Raw genomic sequence first — 21236 nt, 5'->3', positions numbered from 1 at the left:
CAACCGGTGACCGTCGTTTGGGATAGACGCTCTCCTCTCGTGCAACGGCGTCGTGCTGCCCTCCCAGTCTGTCTGTCTGTCTCACAGCGCCAGGACGCCTTGCCTCCCTCTCTCTCGGTCTCCAACCCCTCGACGGCCCTTTCGTTCCCTACGCTTTGTTCATGACCTCGATCTACTATCTGTGTAGGAAGGCCTGGTTCTTGAGAGGTGTTCTTGTTTACTACGACTTCTCGCCGCACGAGGAACTCTGGGTGACGTGACCTCGCCGGAAAAAGAGATAAAAAGATTGCAACTTGGAGAGAGGTCACCAGTGCCTCTTTTTTCTCTCTCAGTTCTGTGGTCAATTGCTTTTTTGAAATTCTGCAGCAGCAAAGTCCTGCTTGACTCGCTCGCTCGCTCGGTCGCGGCTCGCGAAGTCGGATAGAAAACGAGAAGAAGAGGAGGAAGAAGACGAAGAAGAAGAAGAAAAAGAAGAAGAAGCTGCAGACAACTGAGGAGAGCTCGGAAGCGCGCCCTCAGTGGAAGTAGCGAGAGGTGACAGTGCTTCATCGATGGAGGCTGTGTGCGAACGTGTGCGTCGTGTCGCCGTCATCAGTGATGACGACCACATAGTGCCCAATTGTGACGACCATATGAGTGAAACGCACGACCCTAACGCCCTTCAGTGGGCTTCTGTGTCCGTAAGTGTTTCTTTCTCCTTTGGATTTCTTTGACGAGGGGAGGCCATTTTGGGATTTGAATCCTCCAAAATCTTTCAAAATTAGTCATCTTATGTAAATGATAAACAGCGTAAAGATGCACAGCCAAAATTTATGTAACTGTTTCACCTTTGTACCAGTGTTAACCAAATCTACTTAATAATCTCCAAAAAATAGTTTTCTCATAATTAAATATATGGTGTATAATTATAATTTGTGCGATGGCATTCATTTTCATATACGACTGAATAAAAAATTTTCATTGCAGAGTTATGCTAATGGACTGTCGTATATTTTGTTACTAGTTATCTCTTGCCACAAATTATCCCAGTTATTCAAAAAGTAAAGTTTTGAAATAAAGATGCCAAGTTTTTTCAACCGTTAATCATCCATATAAAAGATAAATTATTCAATGAGGGGAAACCTCATTCTGAGATGAGAACGAATCACTATTATGATATTACATATTTACATTTTCTTACAAGAAAATAAACTACTAGTTGTACGGATTGGTTTTCTTGATTTTATCTTGATAAATGGCACGTTTGATTCATAACCAATATGCAGGTTCCATTTGAATATATATACATATAAAATATTCTTAACTTTGAATTTGCATGAAATCATTATAATGAATGTCTCCCACCTTTACTGCAGTTTCCTTGTGTTCATTTTCATTGTCTCCCTAGTGTCAACTTGTCATGAGTACTAAACATACCATATTCTATCAATTCACGAGTGAAAAGATTTTGACACTGTTTACCTTATCAGGTGATAAAACGATAACATTTAAAAAGTTATCTAAAGGGTTGAGATAATTAAGGTATGGATACTGCCGGCAGCTTTCTCTCTCTCTCTCTCCTCTCTCTCTCTCTCTCTCTCTCTCTCTCTCTCTCTAAAGTACACAATAACTTAAGATTCCACATTACATTAATGAATATGTATATTATGCATTCATACATAATAAATACATATGTACATATATGTGTGTGTGTGTGTGTGTGTGTGTACAGATGCGTCCTTCATGGTCATGACGAACATCCGCCAGAGTCAAAGACCATTAGACTTAGGATCAAATATATTTTTATGGAAGACTAATAAGTGATTGACAGACTGACATGTCCCATGCGACGTTTTGTACAAACATGATGGATGCTGGCAATTGGAGTAATGTCACCATTTTTTTTTTTTTTTTTTTTTTTTTTAGAAATTCCTATCTCCATAAAGAGTGTTAGAAAGCTGAAAATCAGTACTATAGGTAACTAAAGAAAGTTCTTAGAAACAGTAATGGGGATGTAGGGATCTGGTACTTGTGTTGGATGGTCTGTTTTTGTGAAATGTAATATTAGTATTTGTCGGCTAATTATTATACCATACACCTTTACGAAACATAAAATACAGCATCCTATACCCTATCTATCTTGGTCATACTTAATTAACTAGCTTATAACTGCCGTAATCATAACTTATGCAATATTTTAATTAACAGCCTGCGACCACTGTTAAATGTCACGAAAAACAATTAAGACATCAAGGAGACTTTTGTTCCAAATGCTTCATTAACAAGGTATAAATCGATAACACTACGCTTAGATAAAAAACTCTTTCCTTAGAATTATTTGCAATGAAGGAATTTTCCTGGGGTGAATTACCCCAACAAAAAAAAAAAAAAAAAAAAAAAAAAAAAAAAATTGTAAACTCTAATAATGCGATGAGTTTGGGTCATGTATATCCAAACTTAATTAAATGGATACACAGGGAAGCTAACGTACCGATATTTAGTTAAGGTGAATGGAAGAGTGGTAGCATTTCCTCATCTGGGTATTGTTGTATAACAGAGGATGACTCAACAAGATTCATTATTAACCTAAAAATATCATTACATACATATATATATATATATATATATATATATATATATATATATGCGTGTGTGTGTGTGTGTACTTGTGCTTTATTAATATGTGTATGCATGCATGTGCAAGTGATTTATGGATACACTTTGATCTTTTCGTCCATTCATTCTCCCCCGTCAGAAATTTTTACCTCATCCGTAAAGAACGTTCTCGTAACAAAAAGCCCAATTGTTCTAGTTAATGTCTTTGTCAGAACAATACCAAATACGAGATGAATCACCAAACGTTTTCCCTCTTGAATATTAACTAGTTCACTGCCTTGTTTTCCTCTGCCTTCATTGTCACTCGTCAGTCCTTAGATCAGGTATTTCCGACTGTCAACAATGTTCGTGGTCTGTGTTTATTTTAAAGCAATGACAATAACAACATCCGGTGGTGGGTATTTTTTACTGCGATCCTTTTGATTTGCATCACGACTTGGAGGTTTTTCTTTTCACTTAAACGTTGATTTTGATTTAGCATATAGCCACACACACACACACACATACACACACAAATATATATATATATATATATATATATATATATATATATATATTTATATATTATAGAATGAAACTTAATCCACTCACTTCTAAAGGTGGGGGGTAAAAAACCAGACCTGGTTTGTGTTACTTTGACGTACGCTTAACGGATATGACAGCCCATTTCTCTCTCTCTCTCTTCTCCTCCCTCCTCCTCTCTCTCTCTCTCTCTCTCTCTCTCTCTCTCTCTCTCTCTCGTGCTGCCGGTTACCGTTACATAGGAAAATACGTCACATTCCTATCGCGGAAAACGATTATAGTACCTTTAAAAAATAAGCATTAGGCTCAATATTGTTTTTATTTACTTTTTCCGTTTTAAAATATTATATAAGAGTCGGAAAGAGTGATCCGGTCTTTTATCAAAATTTCGTGTGAATCATTTGCGATCCGATTAGATTTATCGTGTGTACAAATGTGTATTAAGAAGGAACATAAATTTTGTTTGCCATATTTTGGGTAGAAGGGAAAAGTTTAATGAAATTTCAATATTTAATGTTTTTCATAGTCCCCTATCTTTAACATGAAACTACTGTAGAAAACTATGTAACCCTATAGTCTGCTTTCTCTCTCTCTCTCTCTCATATACCATGTAAATGTTATAGCCACAATGCCCTCTTAACTTCCCAAATTCTTTGCCCTTTTTTGGATACGCTTGTCTCTACAAAGCCTCGAGATACAACTGCAAAGAAATATGAAAGAAATCATGATGTCCAGTAGCGGGAAACGAACCCGCGATACCATAATCACGACGAGGTCACTATATATATATCAAGAGTTCAAGTTTATTGTCATCACCTTTACTGCAGATTCCGTAACACAAGGAGACATTCAACAGCACGTGGGTAAACACAGTGTTTCCGTAAGAAGTCTGTACATCCTGTAGAAGTATTCTAATTTTTTTCTTTCTTTATTTAATTCGCGGATATAATCACCGTTTTGATACTTTCCCACGCGTCTAGTTATCCTTACGGATGTCCGGTCAGGCGTTTGTCTTTTCCACTAATGTAGTTCGGCGAATATTATTATTAAATAATAATGACTGCGATGAATAGGCATTACGAGGAAAAGCGTATAGCACTTTAACTGGATCTGGCGAACGTCCGCATACACACACACACACACACACACACACACACACACACACACATATATATCTATATATAATATATATATATATATATAGTATAATATACATATCTATAATATAATATATATAATTGATTTTTTGTCACAGCCTACATCGACTTTTTTATATTCACATGTATTATACCACACATATCTTCAGGGATAATTGATAGGAGTTTCTACGTGGATGTGAACCATGGCCTGGGTTAGGAATAACGATTGAGCATGTCTCTTTCTCGAGTACTTCCATTTCCATTAGTTGCTTTTACTTGGCCACCTGTCCGAGCCTTTATAATTGTCGCTGCCAGCAAGCACGCACCTCCTTTCTCAAATGCCCTCATCGTTGCCGACGCGACGGCTACTGCATCGCCGCGGATACCTATTGTATCCTTCCATGGCGTTATTGTAGGTGTGACAAGGCCTTTGTGGCCTATACAACGGCTCTCCCATTCGATCCGTATACCTGCTCTATAGGGCCATTGTTGGTTCAAGTCAAAGCGAAGTCAAGCCTCTTTACAAGCTAAATAGTATGTGTTGCCGTTTTCTTTGGCGCGATTAACGTCTCTATTGCTTCTGCCAACAAGATTCGTTTTCGTCTGCAAAGTTCTCATGATTTTTTCGCCTTTTGGCTTTAAGATACGGCTATACATGATACTGTAATGCCTAGACGAAGTACAAAGTCGATAAAATTAGACGCTTAAAAGGAGAAAATGGGGTGCTTGCTGTTGTATCGTGTTACCATAGAATCATTACATGATGATGACATTCTGCATTAATAATGTTTTAGACTGCATGACAATGGTACTCATCTTCATCCTTGGGCGAGTATCATTCGCTGATGCGCTGCGTTTTAACCTGAATATGATAATTAATTAAGGATAAGATACTTAGCCCGAAGCTTCCATTCTGAGGCACCGAAGGCTTCTATAGTTATGAGGATGGAAATAAGGGATTTTGCTACATTGCACGTCTTAATTGGATGGCCATTAATACAAAAGGATAAATCAGCCATCAGTTTGCATATTGTACATCGTCATATTGAAAGTTGTAAATATTTCGCACAGTATCGCATTTCTGATACAGTTGAATACGGCCGCGGCTGCTTTCTCGAAAATCATCCGATTTTAAAAGGAACGGTTTTAATTTTTTGCTAAGAGAGAGAGAGAGAGAGAGAGAGAGAGAGAGAGAGAGAACATGCACATTTTCCATGCACTTACGCTCACCGTTTCTTCTCCGGCATTTGCCTTAGATTACCCCAGTCAGATTCCTCTTCAAGCAATATAAACCTGTTTGGGGGAAAGAATACTGTCAGTTTTTCTGTCAATCTTTCCTCACTTGCCCGAGGGTCCGGACATTCCTAGAATTTTATGTCTCTTGTGAAAACCAGACATTCATTTTTTTTTCTGGTACTTGTGAGCGCGTGTGGGAAGGGGGGGGGGGGGTTGTTTCTCTTTTTCATTACTAGTTTATTTAGTTATTGCATGATTCAGTTAAACTTTGCTTTAGGAATGTGTGATGTAATGTTTTAGATATACGATGAATGGTTGAAAGTCTCTCTCTCTCTCTATCTCTCTCAAATAATCTTTTGTTGTAATTAGTAAGATGTTTTGTTTAATCTCGCTGTAGAATTATGTAGTGTCCGTTTTGGTAAATATGGTCTCAGTAGTGAATAATAAAGTGATAACTCTGGATTAACCTTAAATTCTGCTTCTTCCACTTACTAGGAAGGTAATAGATATTGAAATCATTGCCAACTTGGCATAGAATGCTTTTGGAAGCTGTAATTCGTGTGGTTTTATGTTGAAATTAGATTGCTATTCATTAATTCACTTACGACTGTTTTCATAAGTAAAGAATATCAAGCAAATGAAACTTTTCCCTTCAGTCTTGTTTACCTCCCCAGGAATGAAGGCGTTTTCCCTGCATTTCCTTCCTTTTTGATTAACTCAGCCCAAGAGATTTGCTATGCAGGTGACCAAGCCATAAAAGACTTCCTGCTTGAGAAAGCAGAGCCACCATTGTTATCTTTCCGAGTCTTATCCTCTCAAAAACAAGTTTTTTTGCTGATCCGCGAAAGCGTTCAAATGGAAGGGAGATTACTGTACCAGCCGCAGGTACGGTTAAGCTAGACAACCGCCAGCAGCCCGGCGGCCGATTTTATGAATGAATCAGAGCTTCCAGTGGTGGTCCCTATCGAACAGGTGTTTTCCTCAGGGTACTGAATGAATGGCAGGGTGGGGAAAAGCCACTACGGACTTCCCTTTAAGGCTTTGTGATAAAAGATTCCTGAGAAAAGATTCTTCAGCTTCTTTTTTTTTTTTTTCTTATCCCCTTCACAAGTATTAAACTAAAAGTTTACCTAATTATTTTCCACTGTTTATCTCTTCAGTGCATGAGTTGCTGTTCGATTACAGTAAAAACCTACTAATTTATCTGATGCTTAATTATTATTATTCTCATCATCATTAATTACTGAGTGGGGGGTGAGGGCTTACCAGTGGTTAAGTATCAAAGATGCGCGTGCGATTGAACTGTCCTCTGGGACATATTTCATTCAGGTAACGAATATAAATGGCAGTAGACATTTTTACTGGTCTGATTTTGGTATGCAATTCTATAACTCGTGAATCTTATTTTTCGTTAATAGTTTCAAGATATGAACCGATTAATTTTTCTTGATATATCATTAGATAATTACTTTTTTTTTTTACTTGCATGAATGCTTCACGGTCAAATATTTTCCTGATAAGTGGAAAAAAATGTAAGATTTAATGGGGTCTCCAAACCAGGCTAGGGCTTAGTCGACGACATGGGAGAAAATAAGCTAATTCGTTCTGCTTTTCCGGCTAGAAACGTAGTCCACAAACAAGCCAAACGAAAAATTCCATAGTGGCGCCAATATTTATGAATGATCAGCAGCAAGTCTGGGCATGAATGACTGGGGTATTTTAATCCCAAAATTGACCTGGCCTGACCTGAACCTACGCACCTGAATGTCCCGAGGCAAAACACGTGTGCTTGAGAGACCTTGTTTTGGTCGGCAAGAATCTTTTTCATCACAGAGAAGAGGCTGAACGCAGTTTGGAAGCTTTCATGAATGGGACGAACTTCCGGCCAAGGGTCGGGTAAAATGACCCTTAACGATTACTAGGAATACCTTGTCAAGCGACTGGTGGCCCCCCGATGGGACTCGACGATTAGCAATTAGCGATCGGAGGGGATTAAAATGTCACCCCCTGATTACCAAGGGATTTTGAGGTCCTTCAGTAGATCCCCTACCTACTGACTTCTTCGGGGACAAAAGGACAGTGAGAGAGAAGGCCACCTGTCCTTTATCTTCGGTGTAAAGTCATTTTCTCGCTTCTTTTACTACCGTTTATTAGGTGATGTTAATTTAGGTTTATTTATTGTAAGCGCAACAGGGAACAGAATTTCTGGGATTTTCTTCATTTCCATCTTGATTTTCCGACATCGTTTCCTTATACAATAATAACATCGCAAGGTATATATTCTATATACCTTGGCAGTGACATAAAAGTATTACGCTGAGTTATTTAACGACTGCTAATGCGTCTCACGGCAATGATACATTGACAGTTTTTAAAATACACATGTAAGCAAATATCTCTTAGAAAAAAACAGTCTATGCTTATCTCATTTACAGTGTTCTTTACCAATGGTTATTATAGAAATAATTCATATGACGAAATCAATATATTAAAATATAAATTATGATTTTCTCCGTCACCGAACATTTCATACGTTCTGTTTATAACACTAGAAAAACAAAATGATGATTATGAGTAACGATGATTGTGATGAATAGGGATACTGCATTCCTCCATATTAACATTTCCCTTCATTGTGTTCTCCTCCCCCAAGGCTGAGCTGGACAAATACCTGCCAAATCTGCAAGAAGCATCAGTTCAACCCAGACGGGACTCAGCGTCCCAGATTGATGAATTTTTCGAAGTCGAGGATCCTGCAGCCGAAGGGTGGATGAACAGAAGAGGTGCAGGCGGCGGAGTAGGAGGAGGAGGAGGAGGAGGAGGTGGAGGAGGAATGTCTATGGGGGCGGCCAACGCTAACACATACGTTTCCCCTGTCATCCTTCGGGATGCCCCAGAAGAAGACGTCTTCATCAAGCCGGAGCCAATGCCCATACCCAACATATGGGAAGACGTGACCAGTTCCATAAGCTCCCTGGACCCCGAGACTCCAGACCCAACCGTGGCGCACTTCGGCCCTTTGCCGCCCAGTAGGCCGTACCACCCGCCGCTGCCCACGGAAATCAACATGAAACTGGAGGAGCCGGTATATACCCATTGCAGTCTTTCTTCCGAACTGCCCAAACTGCTGTCGACGCCTTCCCCGCCACCTCTGATAATGCAGCCCAGGCTTCCCCCCCTGACTTCCGCAACCACTCCAACCACCACCCACCCCGCCTTCAGATATCCAAATACCAGCCCCATGATTGCACCTGCGCGGGTGTGCATGCCACCCACCCCGCCCGCGTCTGACCAAGGATCGCCGGCAGATCACCATTACCGCCGCACACCCCCTCCACCCTACATCATGCCTCCGTCCTGTGTGACTACGACGGGTGTCAGCTGTAGTACAGTCTGTACCACTAGTATAGGCAGTGGGCGTATCGTGGGCGGCACTCATCCGCCCTTGGTCCCCTCCCCATCGATTCCATCCACTCTCTTGACTGAGGCTGTTCCCGTTCCAAAGTATTCCAGGAGGAATAACCCAGAGTTGGAAAAGAGAAGAATTCATCACTGTGATTTCCCAGGTGAGAACGAGCTCTCTCTCTCTCTCTCTCTCTCTCTCTCTCTCTCTCTCTCTCATTGTAAACTGATAAAAAATTATCTCTAAAAATTATTTTTTTTTCTATGACATTTTCATACCCTACTCTCTTTAATTTACAAAATACTGATTTTGACTACTAGTATGCAAATACATTTAAAATGATAATTTTTTTACAATCATTGGAAGTTTCTTGAACATTTATTTCGGATCTCCACCTGTTCAATCAGCAGACCATTCTTTTAAATATCCTCATTTTTCCCCCGCAGGATGCACTAAAGTTTACACGAAGTCCTCACACCTCAAAGCACACCAGAGGATCCATACGGGTAAGTAAACAAACTGAATGCACGCACAAATGTTTTTGTGTATGTTTATTTTTATTGCGTGGTTGTGCTCATGTGTGATGAAATTCAATTTATGTTATAAGAATTTTCAAGCAGTATTTGAAATCAATATAATATGTTTGTCTGTTTTTACGATGCACTGTTTTTGTTAGTGGGCCTTTTAGCTTGTTCAGTAAGGGAGTGCATAAAAATGAGATTTTATATATATATATATATATATATATATATATATATATATATATATATAATATATATATATATATAGTTTGAGTAGTAACTGCAATAATAACCAAAGATAATCTACAATTACACCAAACTATATATATATATATATATATATATATATATATATATATAATATATATATATATACTAAACAGTGGTCAGAATTCTTGCAGGGTAAGTTTTTTTAATTCATTTGGGTGACGACAACTTAGAACAGAAACCACCCGACGTTTGAGATTCTACGAATATTACTACTTGTCATTCACTACAGTAGCCTTCACGACTATTTCCCTTTATCGAATCAATGAAGCTGGCGCGCAAACATGCTTTTTCCGACTTGCCGCTTTGCTATAGTAATTACGTAGCTAAGTATATACTGCATCAAGGCCTTTTACACAAAGACAGTTCAAGTATTTTTAACTACTCGAAAGTAATCAGTGACCATCTCCTTCCTTCCCCCCGGAGGAAGAGAGATTGTTCCTTCGAGAAGATAAGTAAATTGTACTAAATATCGTATATACGGAATACTAGTAGGCGTTCCACAGTAATCGGAAATTCATATATGTGTGTGTGTGTGTGTATTTAGTTATGTATGTATGTATGTATGTATGCATGTACTATATACATATATATATATTATATATATATATATATATATATATATAGAATATATATTGACTCACATTACACATACACACACACAAACATATATATATATATAAGTGTATACAATCTGTGAAGTGCAAATGACTGTTACTTTCCTAAACAAGAAAATGTATTACAACACACGCTGCATGACTTTTTTTTATTGTATGTTGGGATTCAGGTGGTGAAATTCAGGTAAAAGAAAAATAAGCGTTGCATTTCAGGTACATGAAGTCATAATATATTAATAACTTACAGTTACCGAGCTTCCTTTTGTCGTATTTTGGTTTAATCTTGGGTACTACGCACGTAAAACGTCCATAAATTCATAAGATTGCACCCGAAGAATCATTTACAACTCGTAAAATAATAAATTTTAAACAGATGTGGAATCCTAGGCGCAGTGAGAGTCCAGTATTGAGGGGCGGGTGGGGGGAGGGGATTGGGAGTGAGTCTCGTAATGAAAAAAAAATCCAGAATGTTTATAAGAAACCGATTTTTTCATGCTCTCTCTTCGTCTTCCGATATTTAATATAAGTAGCTTATGCAGAAGTACATCATACTTAATCCAGTTCCTCTCCACAATCTTGTTCCGCTTCTCAAGAGAACTTCAAGCGTTAAAATTATGAATGAAAGTTCAAAGGAGAAAAAATGAGGTAACGTTAATTTCCAGCTGCAACTAAGGATTCGGACACGGGACAGCCAACCAATGAGCGACGGCTCGAGTCTTCATTCACAATTTGAGTAGGCTGGCTGAGGTACGATGCTATTCGCATTCTTTTGAGACATGTATCTGCGCCTCGACGATGCAGTCAAGGGGGATGCTCGATGCATTTCAAAGATCGCAATGTCAACGGAAATATTTTAAAACTGATTAAAGTGAGCTAAAAACTTTGTATGAAGCAGGGCACACGAAAGTTAAATCATATGAACAGGTCTACGTGACGCTGCAGGCCAGAGATGGCGGATAGCACCCCAACTGCGGGACGATTCCATGGGACTATCAATAATTCATAAGCCCATAATCACTCCGATGGATAACGTTTGTCTGGCCACGGTCACGAAGCCACGAAGGGAGAGAAAGACAAGAGGGAGAGCGAAGAATCAAAATGCCACGGGACGGATTCGCTTGCCTGTGCAAAAAGAGAGGAAAAAATACTTTTGGTCTTTGGTAGCTCGAAGGCGCCTCTTCCTTATAAGGACCCAAACAACCAGCAGGACAGGCCGAAAGTCTTTGCAAAATCGGTAGTTGCCGCAGGTGCAGCTTTTGCATTTGCTCCCTCGGGGCATCGTGCCAGCATCCGATTGGGTCTGGCCGATTATGTTAGTTCAATAGGAAGGCCAACTGTGATTAACTCGGCCTTATCTTCGCCTTCTAGGGTTTGGAGGACGCTGGCGCGTGCGTTGTAAACCAAGGCTGTTTCATTATATTTAAAGAGATGGACACTCGGTGTCTTGTCTTTTAGAAAGCTGGCAGAAGATACTCACGGATTTGCATAACTTGTTGAACGTGTATTCATTATGCCGTACCCAGCGCACATTTTCTACATAATCGTTAACAACTATTACAAATTAATAACATCGAATAAAAGTTTAAGAATAGGAAAGATGTATAAGCAATGGAATTCCCGATTTGGGGAAGGAGCTAGGTGTGGGGGGGGGGGGGGGGACGGGAGGGTGAGAATCCATGGAAGTTATGGAGGGGGAGATGATGATGATGATTGTGAGGTTGGGGCACGTAAAGGTCACTTACTGGGGTCAACCGGCTGTGTTGCGAGAGGAAGAATGAGTGAAAAACGAAGAAAATTAGTCTCGACGGGAAGAAAACAAAAAACACTGGGAAGGAATACACACACTGCCGCCATAACAGACATCACGCACTCCTAGTCTCCTTTATACCTTTTTTTTTTTTTTTCTTTTTTTTAGTCTGAGGGAAAATGACAAAATTTCTCTTAAGAGATAATGCAACAGTTTCGTTATCCTCACTCTGTACTCATCCTAGTACACGAATGCATGTCTACACAAGGCATATGAGTGTATGTGTACGCAGTAAAGATAAAATGACAATGCACACTTTTGCTTTTTCTAAATGGCTTTGGCTTTGTGCTAAATTATTGACAGTTTATTCAGCTCTGATAGTATGACGAATTTCCTCTAAAGTTCATTCCACTCGGTTTTGACAAAAGGCCAAATTTTCTTCGGAATTTGTCCAGCTTCAGCAGTGCTAATTAGCCTCACGTTGCTTAGCTTTAACAGTGTGTAGAATTAAAGGCAAATGTTACTGAGCTGTGACCACAAGGTGCATTTAACAGTTAAGAAACTTGAAAAAAATATGCTGGGAAATCCCACAACAAGAGATTATTCAGCGACACAACTGCAATGATACTTTAGTGAAGAGGTTCCTGCCAGGGAGAAAATATCGAAATGGTACAAGTTTTTTGTATGTGTCATTTTTCATTCTCAAATGACTATGCAAAAGTACCAAAAATAATAAGGATTTTTTGCTGGAAACAGGTATTAGTTACTTATGACTGTTTTATGATAAACTGTGATTTGTATAGGATGAAAGGGAATATTGTCACCCTCGATGGAAGGAGAACCAGTTGTCAAAAACAAGTAGAGTCAACTCCAGCCCCGAAGGAGACGATACCAAACAATGAAGAGGTCACTGGTAGTTATTGCTGCGGGGGTGTGGTGGAGGTTTGATGGGGACAGGTGGTGGTAAGGGTTGGGGGACAGACATTTAGTTGGCTGCCGTCCATTCTCTTGTCCTGGAGGGTGAATGGCTGGTTGCCTTGCTGGAAGATCCTCAGGACGGAACAGGTTTTTTTTTTCTATTTTTTTATTAACAGGCTGCTCAAAAGAGCAAGGCCCCGTGCTGGCATAAGGCCAACTTCATCTAACACGAAAACCGTACATCTCAAACACCTTCTTTCTTTCGAGAACGATGCTTCCCTTATTATTTTTTTAATCTTAATGAAGATTGATTCCGTCACTGCTGCTCATTTAAATCATGTCTTCATGAAGAAATTGAATGCAGTATTACCTGGTCATTTTTAGTAGAGATTTTGATCAAACAATATTTTGTTTTACTGATAAGCACCTCTGAAGCTATGATTTTCTGAATGGATAACCGGATTTGCAACCCAACCCCCCACCCCCCCCCATACAAACAGGACTTTCATTCTTAAGATAAAGTTTTTTTCTGGGAGCTTGGGGCAAGAGGCTCTTGCTCTTGGCTGGTCTCTGAATGGAGCTTGGAGGCTATTTTTTTACTGGCTTCAGTAGAGAGAGAGAGAGAGAGAGAGAGAGAATCATACTGATAGTATCCCAGGGGGTCAAAGTCTCCCAGCCCAAATATGCCGGCCAAGTGCATAGGTGTCCTGACCGCTGTTGGGGTTTTTATGGAGTTCCGTATTAGGTTGTGGTCATGGCCATAAAAGGAAGAGGGCGGAGCTGCTGGCCATTGAGAAAGGTGGGTGTGGGCTTACTGCACTGGCCACGGTACGCCCACCCTTCACACCTTGCTAGGTTCATTCATAAAATTTTCGGCTCATTTGTTTACTATCCAGTCATCGGAACACTTGATGTGGTCTTGACTTCGACGACGCGAAATTCTGCTCGTGGCTCCTGAGCTGGAGCTGACGAAAAAGATAAAAACGTTTTTATGAAATTTTAGTAAAAGCATACTGAGTAGTACAGGTTATTGAACCAGAGGACATTCCTAAGGATTCTGCCTCACTAAACTCGAGTCTTGAGCCATACAGGGGTGATATCTAATTTTCGTGTTCCATGTTTAATAAACTAAGTTTGTATATTCAGCATATAATTGATTTCATCACACAGGAAAGTGTATGCATGTATGTATGTTTGTATATAAATAGTTTAAATCTATAACAAAGGAGTTGCTCGCGCATACTATGGTCATATTCTTAAATGAAAAGCAAAACGCTTTGACCGTGTGAACGTTTCCCCTTTTTCATTTACATTAAACGTTTCCTTCTTTTATTTTCAGGAGAGAAGCCCTATAGGTGTCACTGGCCCGAGTGTCAATGGAGGTTCGCCAGGTCGGATGAATTAACGAGGCATTACCGCAAGCACACAGGTGCCAAGCCATTCAAATGCAGAGTCTGCGAGAGGTCGTTCGCGCGCTCCGACCACTTAGCCCTTCACATGAAGAGGCATATGCCCAAGCCGCAGAAATGAAGGACTTAGATTGTAAGCCTTAGTGTTAAGGGAAAAATATGTTAATGCATATTCTTTCAAGTTATCCACTATTTTTTCATGCGTATTTATTCTTTTTTTATACTTAGAATTATAACTTGAATTTTGAACGCTTAGAGTATGCGGGCAGCCATTTTAAGGTAGTTAATTCTTTATTGTTTCCTCTCTCTCGAAGGAGAACCGAGTCGGGCTTACACGCCTTCACTGTACTGGGTTCCTTTTTTGTGTGCCATCTCTCCATCTTGTACTCTTTAAAAGACGCACTTCCTATAAGTGATTACCCACTTTGTTTGCCACTGTATTTACCTAAGCATCAGAAATTTTTCCAAGATGTTCATTTTTGAAGAACAATAACGTTCTTGACTCGATTTCTTTCTACACAAATATATACATATATCGCTTCAACGATGCCAGTTACTGTCATGCATAATTTTTCTGTTATAACTAATATTTATCATTTTTTTTTACTCAGTTATGACTTCTTATAAGATCAATCACCATTATTAATTTCACGAGGTCTGAAAATGAACGTTTGGCAAATGTCTCGATAGTAAGTCAATGGCCCATTGATCCAAGTTGTCAAGGCTTTGACCTCCATACATCCATCCATTTATAGCAAATAATATGCCTTTAAGACATCCTAAATCAACCTACAAAATATATTTTTCGACTTTTCGATCATTTGATATACATTAAACGGAGTTCATTGACGGAAAAATGTTCATCCTTGCTAACTAAAATTCGTAGAACACCCTAGAGCGTTGGGAGCAAAATGCAAATTAAAAGTACTACCTTTCATTTTTCTTCCCCCTGTGCTGTTTCTCATTCTTTCTGGATTTGATCGGAGCTCAAATGGTAAAAAGCTTCAAGTTTAAACAAGATAATGGTTAAGGAATTCTGTATTTACAGCAGTGATACACCGAGAAAAATCTACCCCCAGTTTTGTGTCTGTCAGGAGCTTGAACAATTTCATGATTCTCAATAAGTGCCTTGTCAATAGTCTAACATTTTATGATTCTCATCGTATTTCGTGACATTTTCACGATTCTCACTATTGCTGACGTCACAAAATCAGTAGTCATATACCCCAAATGAAGAACTGTTTAAAGCCATTATCTACTACGTGTCCCACGTGAGGGTAATACTGCAATCATTTCTATGGTTTGTGATTCTTCTGGTTATAATTAAAATAGACTAATTGTTCAAACATTTATAGATTTGTTTTCGTAGTGCTTTTTCACGTGGCATTATTATTATACAAAGAATTTTATAGTATATTTCCATTATCTGTCACAGTGTAAGCTTACATTTAGAAGTGGACACCTACCTTCTTGATAACTACAGGCTGACTTCCAGTTTGTTATTCATACGTAAAATGCCCATGTTCAGCCGTACAGACTTTTCTGGTATAAAATCTTCTATTTTTGGTGTTGTGAAAAACAGAAAGATTACTACTTCTATTACCACAGTTATTGTTAATACGATGACCTACTCAGATATCGTAATTTTTCTCAGAAATACTCGGCTAATATTTATTACACTGAAGTCCAAGAACTTTGTACTTTACACAACTCTTCCTGAGATCTTTCTGTTGAGTATTTTGATCTTTTGTTAAGTGCCATGCATGATAACTTCATAGCAACCCAATCACTTTTTCAAGTAGTCATACTACTGCTACTACGTTTGCGTTCAGTATGATGGCTACCTAACACTAACGCGCCAAGTTTTTTTTTTTATTAAGAAGTATTCTTCTGTGCCTTGACTCTGAAGAAGCCCCGTGCCATAAGAAGTGCCATCTATGTGTACAGTATTTATAGAACATTTTCCAGTTCCAAATGCGCCCATTTAAAATATTTTAGTGTTTTCATATTTTTGTCTCGAGAGTAATGTAGTTATCCAGTAAGGCTCGCATTTCAGCCCCACTATTGTGCCAAAACTATTCGTGATACGAGTGCCTTATATGTTATACGCTGTAATGGGAATGATGTCTTCTTTAGTCTTAAGGTTACACATCAGATATTCCATCTTTGTTATCTTTCGAAGTGTATGTCACGAGCGGCAGAAACGGAACGAAGTCTCTTTTTGACATCGGTTTTCTTAATTGTGAAACGCGAGGTTTTTGTAAAGTACGCGTCTACGAAACATTCTGTCTCTGCAATGCCTGTGACATGCATTATCAACTTTGTACTGAAGTTCTGAATATATACGGCTATTTATGTATTTTACCTAGAACTGATGTTAAAAGTATTAATGTGCCATGACACTGAACGAGTGGCTTTTTGTGAAGGTAATGTGAATGTAACTGCTTGAATCTGATATAAACATAATCCCCCTTTATATTCATGGAATGAAGTTTGCTAGTACGCTCATGAGAATGTTTTTTTTCTTTACTTAGACCAGAAAATAAATAAAAAAATATAATGAAATCACGATTTTCGAAGATTAATCTCAAGGCAGATTCATTGTATATTTGTCTGTCTTTGCGCTTAAGCATTACAAAAATGAAAGCAATGCAGCCATGAGCATATGCTTATGCAAATATGCTAATAAGAATAAGGGTTGTTTTTACCGCAAGCTAAGGGATTGGATATTGTTTATGTATGTATTGCCTTGAACTGCCACCGAGTTTTTCTTATTTTCCCATTATTTTTTTCATATCGTGCCTTGAACTACACATGTTTTAGATTGGTTAAAAACTGCCAACAAGCTTTTTGTCTCATCAAATTACCAGTCTTCCTCATACCTCAAATGAATACTACAGCACACTTCAAAGTCCTCAAGACTAAAATTGATCTTCAATCGTGCAATCTTTCAAGCATTTGTAATAAAATAAAACAACTTTTACATGTCCAAAAGTAAAACTCTGTGGCAATCAAGAGAATACTGATCAGGCGTTATGCCAACAGTTCAAGCTCATTGGAGGCATTATTATGGTAAAAAAAAGAAGTATTGTTTTTGTCCTGTATTTTACATTTGGAGTTTATATGTTGAAGTGTTTTCCCCCTGTAACCTGTGTTGTGATTCTGGCTCCTTGAGCCGCTGTATTGGATTAACTTTCCAGAAGAAGAAGAAGAAGAAGAAGAAGAGAATTGTACAAAGCGGTGTTTATCAATCCCCGCACCACTTGGTAATGAGCTTTATATTATTACTGTTGTCGTATGTACGGCCATCACCCCCTTCCCTCTGGCAGGTCCAGGTGGGGGGCGGTGTCCCCCTCTCCCCCTTGTCTTTGCTCTTTGGCATCATTCACGGCCCCTCTGACGCGTGTCCAGCCAGCATCCCCACCGCCGAAATGGAAAGGGATGCTAAAGACACGTCGGCAGCTTTCAAGAGCCTTCGTGTCAATGGTCGTGCTGTGTATCTGCCCACCTGTACTCTAACCTTTCTTTCTCATTAACATCAAATTTTAAATTCTTAACTCTTGCTTTATCCTTTCTCTCATAATTACAGCAATCTGATTTTTCATACATCCTCTCGAAATAATATCAATCTTAATTAGTTCCATTTCAAAGGGAAGTGTATTCTGATCTTAGCTCTCGTTCACACGAGTTACGCATGCATACATACATAAATTGCTACTGTCATCTAACACCTCATTTTCTCCTTCCCTAACAACGTATACGTACATTACTAATATTTCTTTTAACGCTAGATTTTCCGTCTCTATTTCACCTCCTAGAAATCCCAATAATGAATATGTAGGTTTACCAGTTTTATTCTTACATCGCAATTGTGTTAGTTTATAGTCCTGTTCGTTTCTCTTTTTCGTTTTCTTCAACAACACTACTAATGGAAGTTTAGTAAGATAAATAAAAAGAAGCAACATTTGGCGTGTCCCCTAACCCTCAATGATAGGCGTTCTTAATATTTCTCTGAAATCCTATCTGAGTAGAAAAAATAAAGGGAAAAACTAAAAAGAAAGATAAAAAAAAGACTCTCGTCCTTCGGTAAAGCTTAGCTTTTAGGTGCTTTTTTGTGATGTATTTTTACCACCCCGCTAACTGGTGTTGGGTATAGATGTAAACTTTATTAGTTTAATATTGTGTTTTTAAGTATATAGCATTAGAGCCTCACTTATCTGACTCTCCTCCTATCCCCTCATGATGAGTTTTCCTCCCTTGTCTTCTCGTTTTTCTTCGCTCTTCCTGTTCTTTTCTTCTACGGGCTGCACGAAGGGAGCTCTGGCTCTCCAGAATTGGCGACCTTGGCACGAGGCTTAACAGTATTTTTTTTTATCCTCTTTTGTTATTGATTTTCCCATTCCCTCATTTTCCATCATCCCATTATTATTATTATTATTATTATTATTATTATTATTATTGATGTTTGTTTGTTAATTATGAGCATGACATTACAAGCACCGCCGTGACAGACTCCGTGCCCACCCAATCCTCTGCCCTAACAAATGTAACAGCCATTTTAGGCCTGTGTTGCAAAGCCTATTGTCTAAACTGAATGGCAAAGGGCATTTTTTTTTTAAATACAATGATGGGCCGAGAGTCACATATCACGTGGTTGTGTTGTAGAAGATGTCATGTCATATCATCATCCCCGGGTTCCGTTTACGGAGAAGCGCATCCTTCCATCACGAATTTCCCTTCCTGAACAGGGGAGGGGATTCGGAAGGCCGCCCGCGCCGACCCGTAGGATAATGTCCGGGGGGAAGCCGATGTCTCCGTGACCTTCTTGAAATGCTGAGAAGGCCTACAGGAGGGGTCGGCCCCTTCCCCGCCAGGTGCTGTTAAAAAAAGCCCAAATGTAGTCTAATATTCCTCTCACTGTGTTCCGTCATATTGTGAAATTTTTTTGTTGGCTGAGCTGCCTGAAGGTAGCCCCTGATGTATATATTTCATAACATTTGTAATTTTAATACCGTTTCATAGATAAATTTATTTTCTAGCAAATGGTTGCTTCTTTTACTATCCCTCAATGATAGTGTGTGTGTGTGTGTGTGTGTGTGTGTGTGTGTGTGTGTGTGAGATTCCATGTCACTGCAAAAAGTTTTCAATACGATAAATACAATAAACATTATTGTCCTTCGTGAATTTCCAAGGGAAAGAACACTCACTGAAGGAAAGCATTCAACCAAAAGAAAATTAAATAGACTAAAATTATCAATATCTAAAAACTCATTTCATTCATCAAAATCTGTATATTAGCCACATACTTGCTCAGAGAAATACAGCACACTGTCTCAAGGGTTAACAAGTCTTGAAGGACCAATATGGAAATCATGCGCTATCAACTTGAGAATTTCACAGCGATAACATTATCAAAACACTTAACAAAAGTGATAACGTGGCAAACAGGACAAAAGGTCTGTTGATGTAATAGTTTAAGTGCCTTTCAAGAAAGCAATTCGTACGCAGGTCGAGGCTGGCAATAGCAATATAATGAATCTTTATGGACCTCATATTTGTTTTCCCATAAGCCGAGCTTTGACATTAAAAGAAGCTAAGATTGGCCCTTCTGACTGTTGGTGACCACTCACTTACCACAATGGTTAATCCCATTGGCCATCAGCTCAGGATATCAGAGCGACAAGAGGGGATTAGCAACTCTCAAAGAAACCAGAACAGCCATCATAAAAATGACGGCTCAACAAAAAGAAGTTCCAGAAGACTCCTGGGCCTTGACCCAGGCTGACAACCTACATCTCTCTTGAAAAAGGGCCACAGATAGGGCCTGAAAGTACTCGAGTGTTGGGTAAAATAAAATAAACACGTTATACACAGTAAGTTTGTGGGTGTCTTTTTCAATGAATCCTATTCATGTGGAACAAGCCCACAGGGGCCATTGATTGACTTGAAATTCAAGCTTCCAAAGAATAAGGTGTTCATTATGATGTAAGAAAAGGTAAAGGGAAATACAGAATGTATTAAAATGCAAGGAGAACAGCATCTCCGCTTGAGGTTCCAATTGGTCGACGTCCTCAGGAAGACTTACACAGTCCAACGGTGTGAGGAATAAAGAACCTCTGGAACTGAGAAGTTCTACAGCGAGGTACATTTACAGTATATTGGTGCTGCTTCTGCTGTTCAGTAAATCTGGTTGCTCTCGACAGGGAAAAAAGGATCAGGGGTTAATTGAGAATGCGAAAGATCTCTGTTAAAATACAGCTTATGAAAAACTGACAAACAAGAGATCGTCCGTCGATGGTCTGTATGGATCCTGGTCCAAGTCATAACTGCTAACATTAAGAAACGGAAACCCACCACCACGAACCACTCTATCTAAAAGAGATAAATCTCTGTCTGAAGCAGACAATCATACCGGAGAACAGTATTCCAGTAAAGGTTCATAGGACCTAAAACAAGTTGAATTGATTTTATCACTGTTATAAATATGCGAGGCCTTTAGTGTTTTCATGCGGAATTCGCTGACATTTTTATTAAGTTTCTCAAAAATGCCGCCGACACGGTCATTAGATGTTTCTCAAAAGTAAGATGCTAGTCAAAAGTCACACCTAGAATAGTTCAAAGTTTCAGATTCATTCAGCAGAGTCTCATCCACTTGGAGGGATGGGGTGGAAAATTCATACGAGATCAGCTAATCAACTGTGCTTTTGTTTTACTAGAGTTCAGCCTCACACCCCCACCGACTACACCATTCACTAATCCGCTCCATGTCCTGATTGAGACCAAGGGCAGCTTCATTTGTTATAAGTGAAGACTTTACACCATCCACACTGTAGCATCATCGGCATACTGAACGATCGACACC

The 21236-nt window shown here is 39.1% G+C and overlaps 1 protein-coding gene across 2 annotated transcripts in view; it reads left to right on the top strand.

The window, feature by feature from the left end:
* LOC135200845 (dendritic arbor reduction protein 1-like) overlaps window positions 1-19417 on the top strand; it is a 19423-nt gene extending 6 nt beyond the window's left edge. Inside the window, exons 1-4 of one of the 2 annotated variants that reach the window (XM_064229542.1) lie at window positions 1-680; window positions 8146-9058; window positions 9342-9401; window positions 14305-19417. The exon at window positions 1-680 is cut by the window's left edge and continues 6 nt beyond it. In XM_064229542.1, coding sequence (XP_064085612.1) covers window positions 552-680; window positions 8146-9058; window positions 9342-9401; window positions 14305-14495 — 1293 coding nt within the window. In that variant the 5' untranslated portion in view covers window positions 1-551 and the 3' untranslated portion in view covers window positions 14496-19417. Of the gene's footprint in view, window positions 681-3848; window positions 3981-8145; window positions 9059-9341; window positions 9402-14304 lie in introns of those variants that run through there. The other variant, XM_064229543.1, reaches the window with a different exon arrangement.
* Window positions 19418-21236: the final 1819 nt, after the last annotated feature.

This window comes from Macrobrachium nipponense, chromosome 27 (genome assembly GCF_015104395.2).
Source record: "Macrobrachium nipponense isolate FS-2020 chromosome 27, ASM1510439v2, whole genome shotgun sequence".
Classification (NCBI taxonomy): domain Eukaryota; kingdom Metazoa; phylum Arthropoda; class Malacostraca; order Decapoda; family Palaemonidae; genus Macrobrachium; species Macrobrachium nipponense.
Note: the sequence above shows the minus strand (reverse complement) of the source record. Positions and strands in the feature narration are given on the sequence as shown.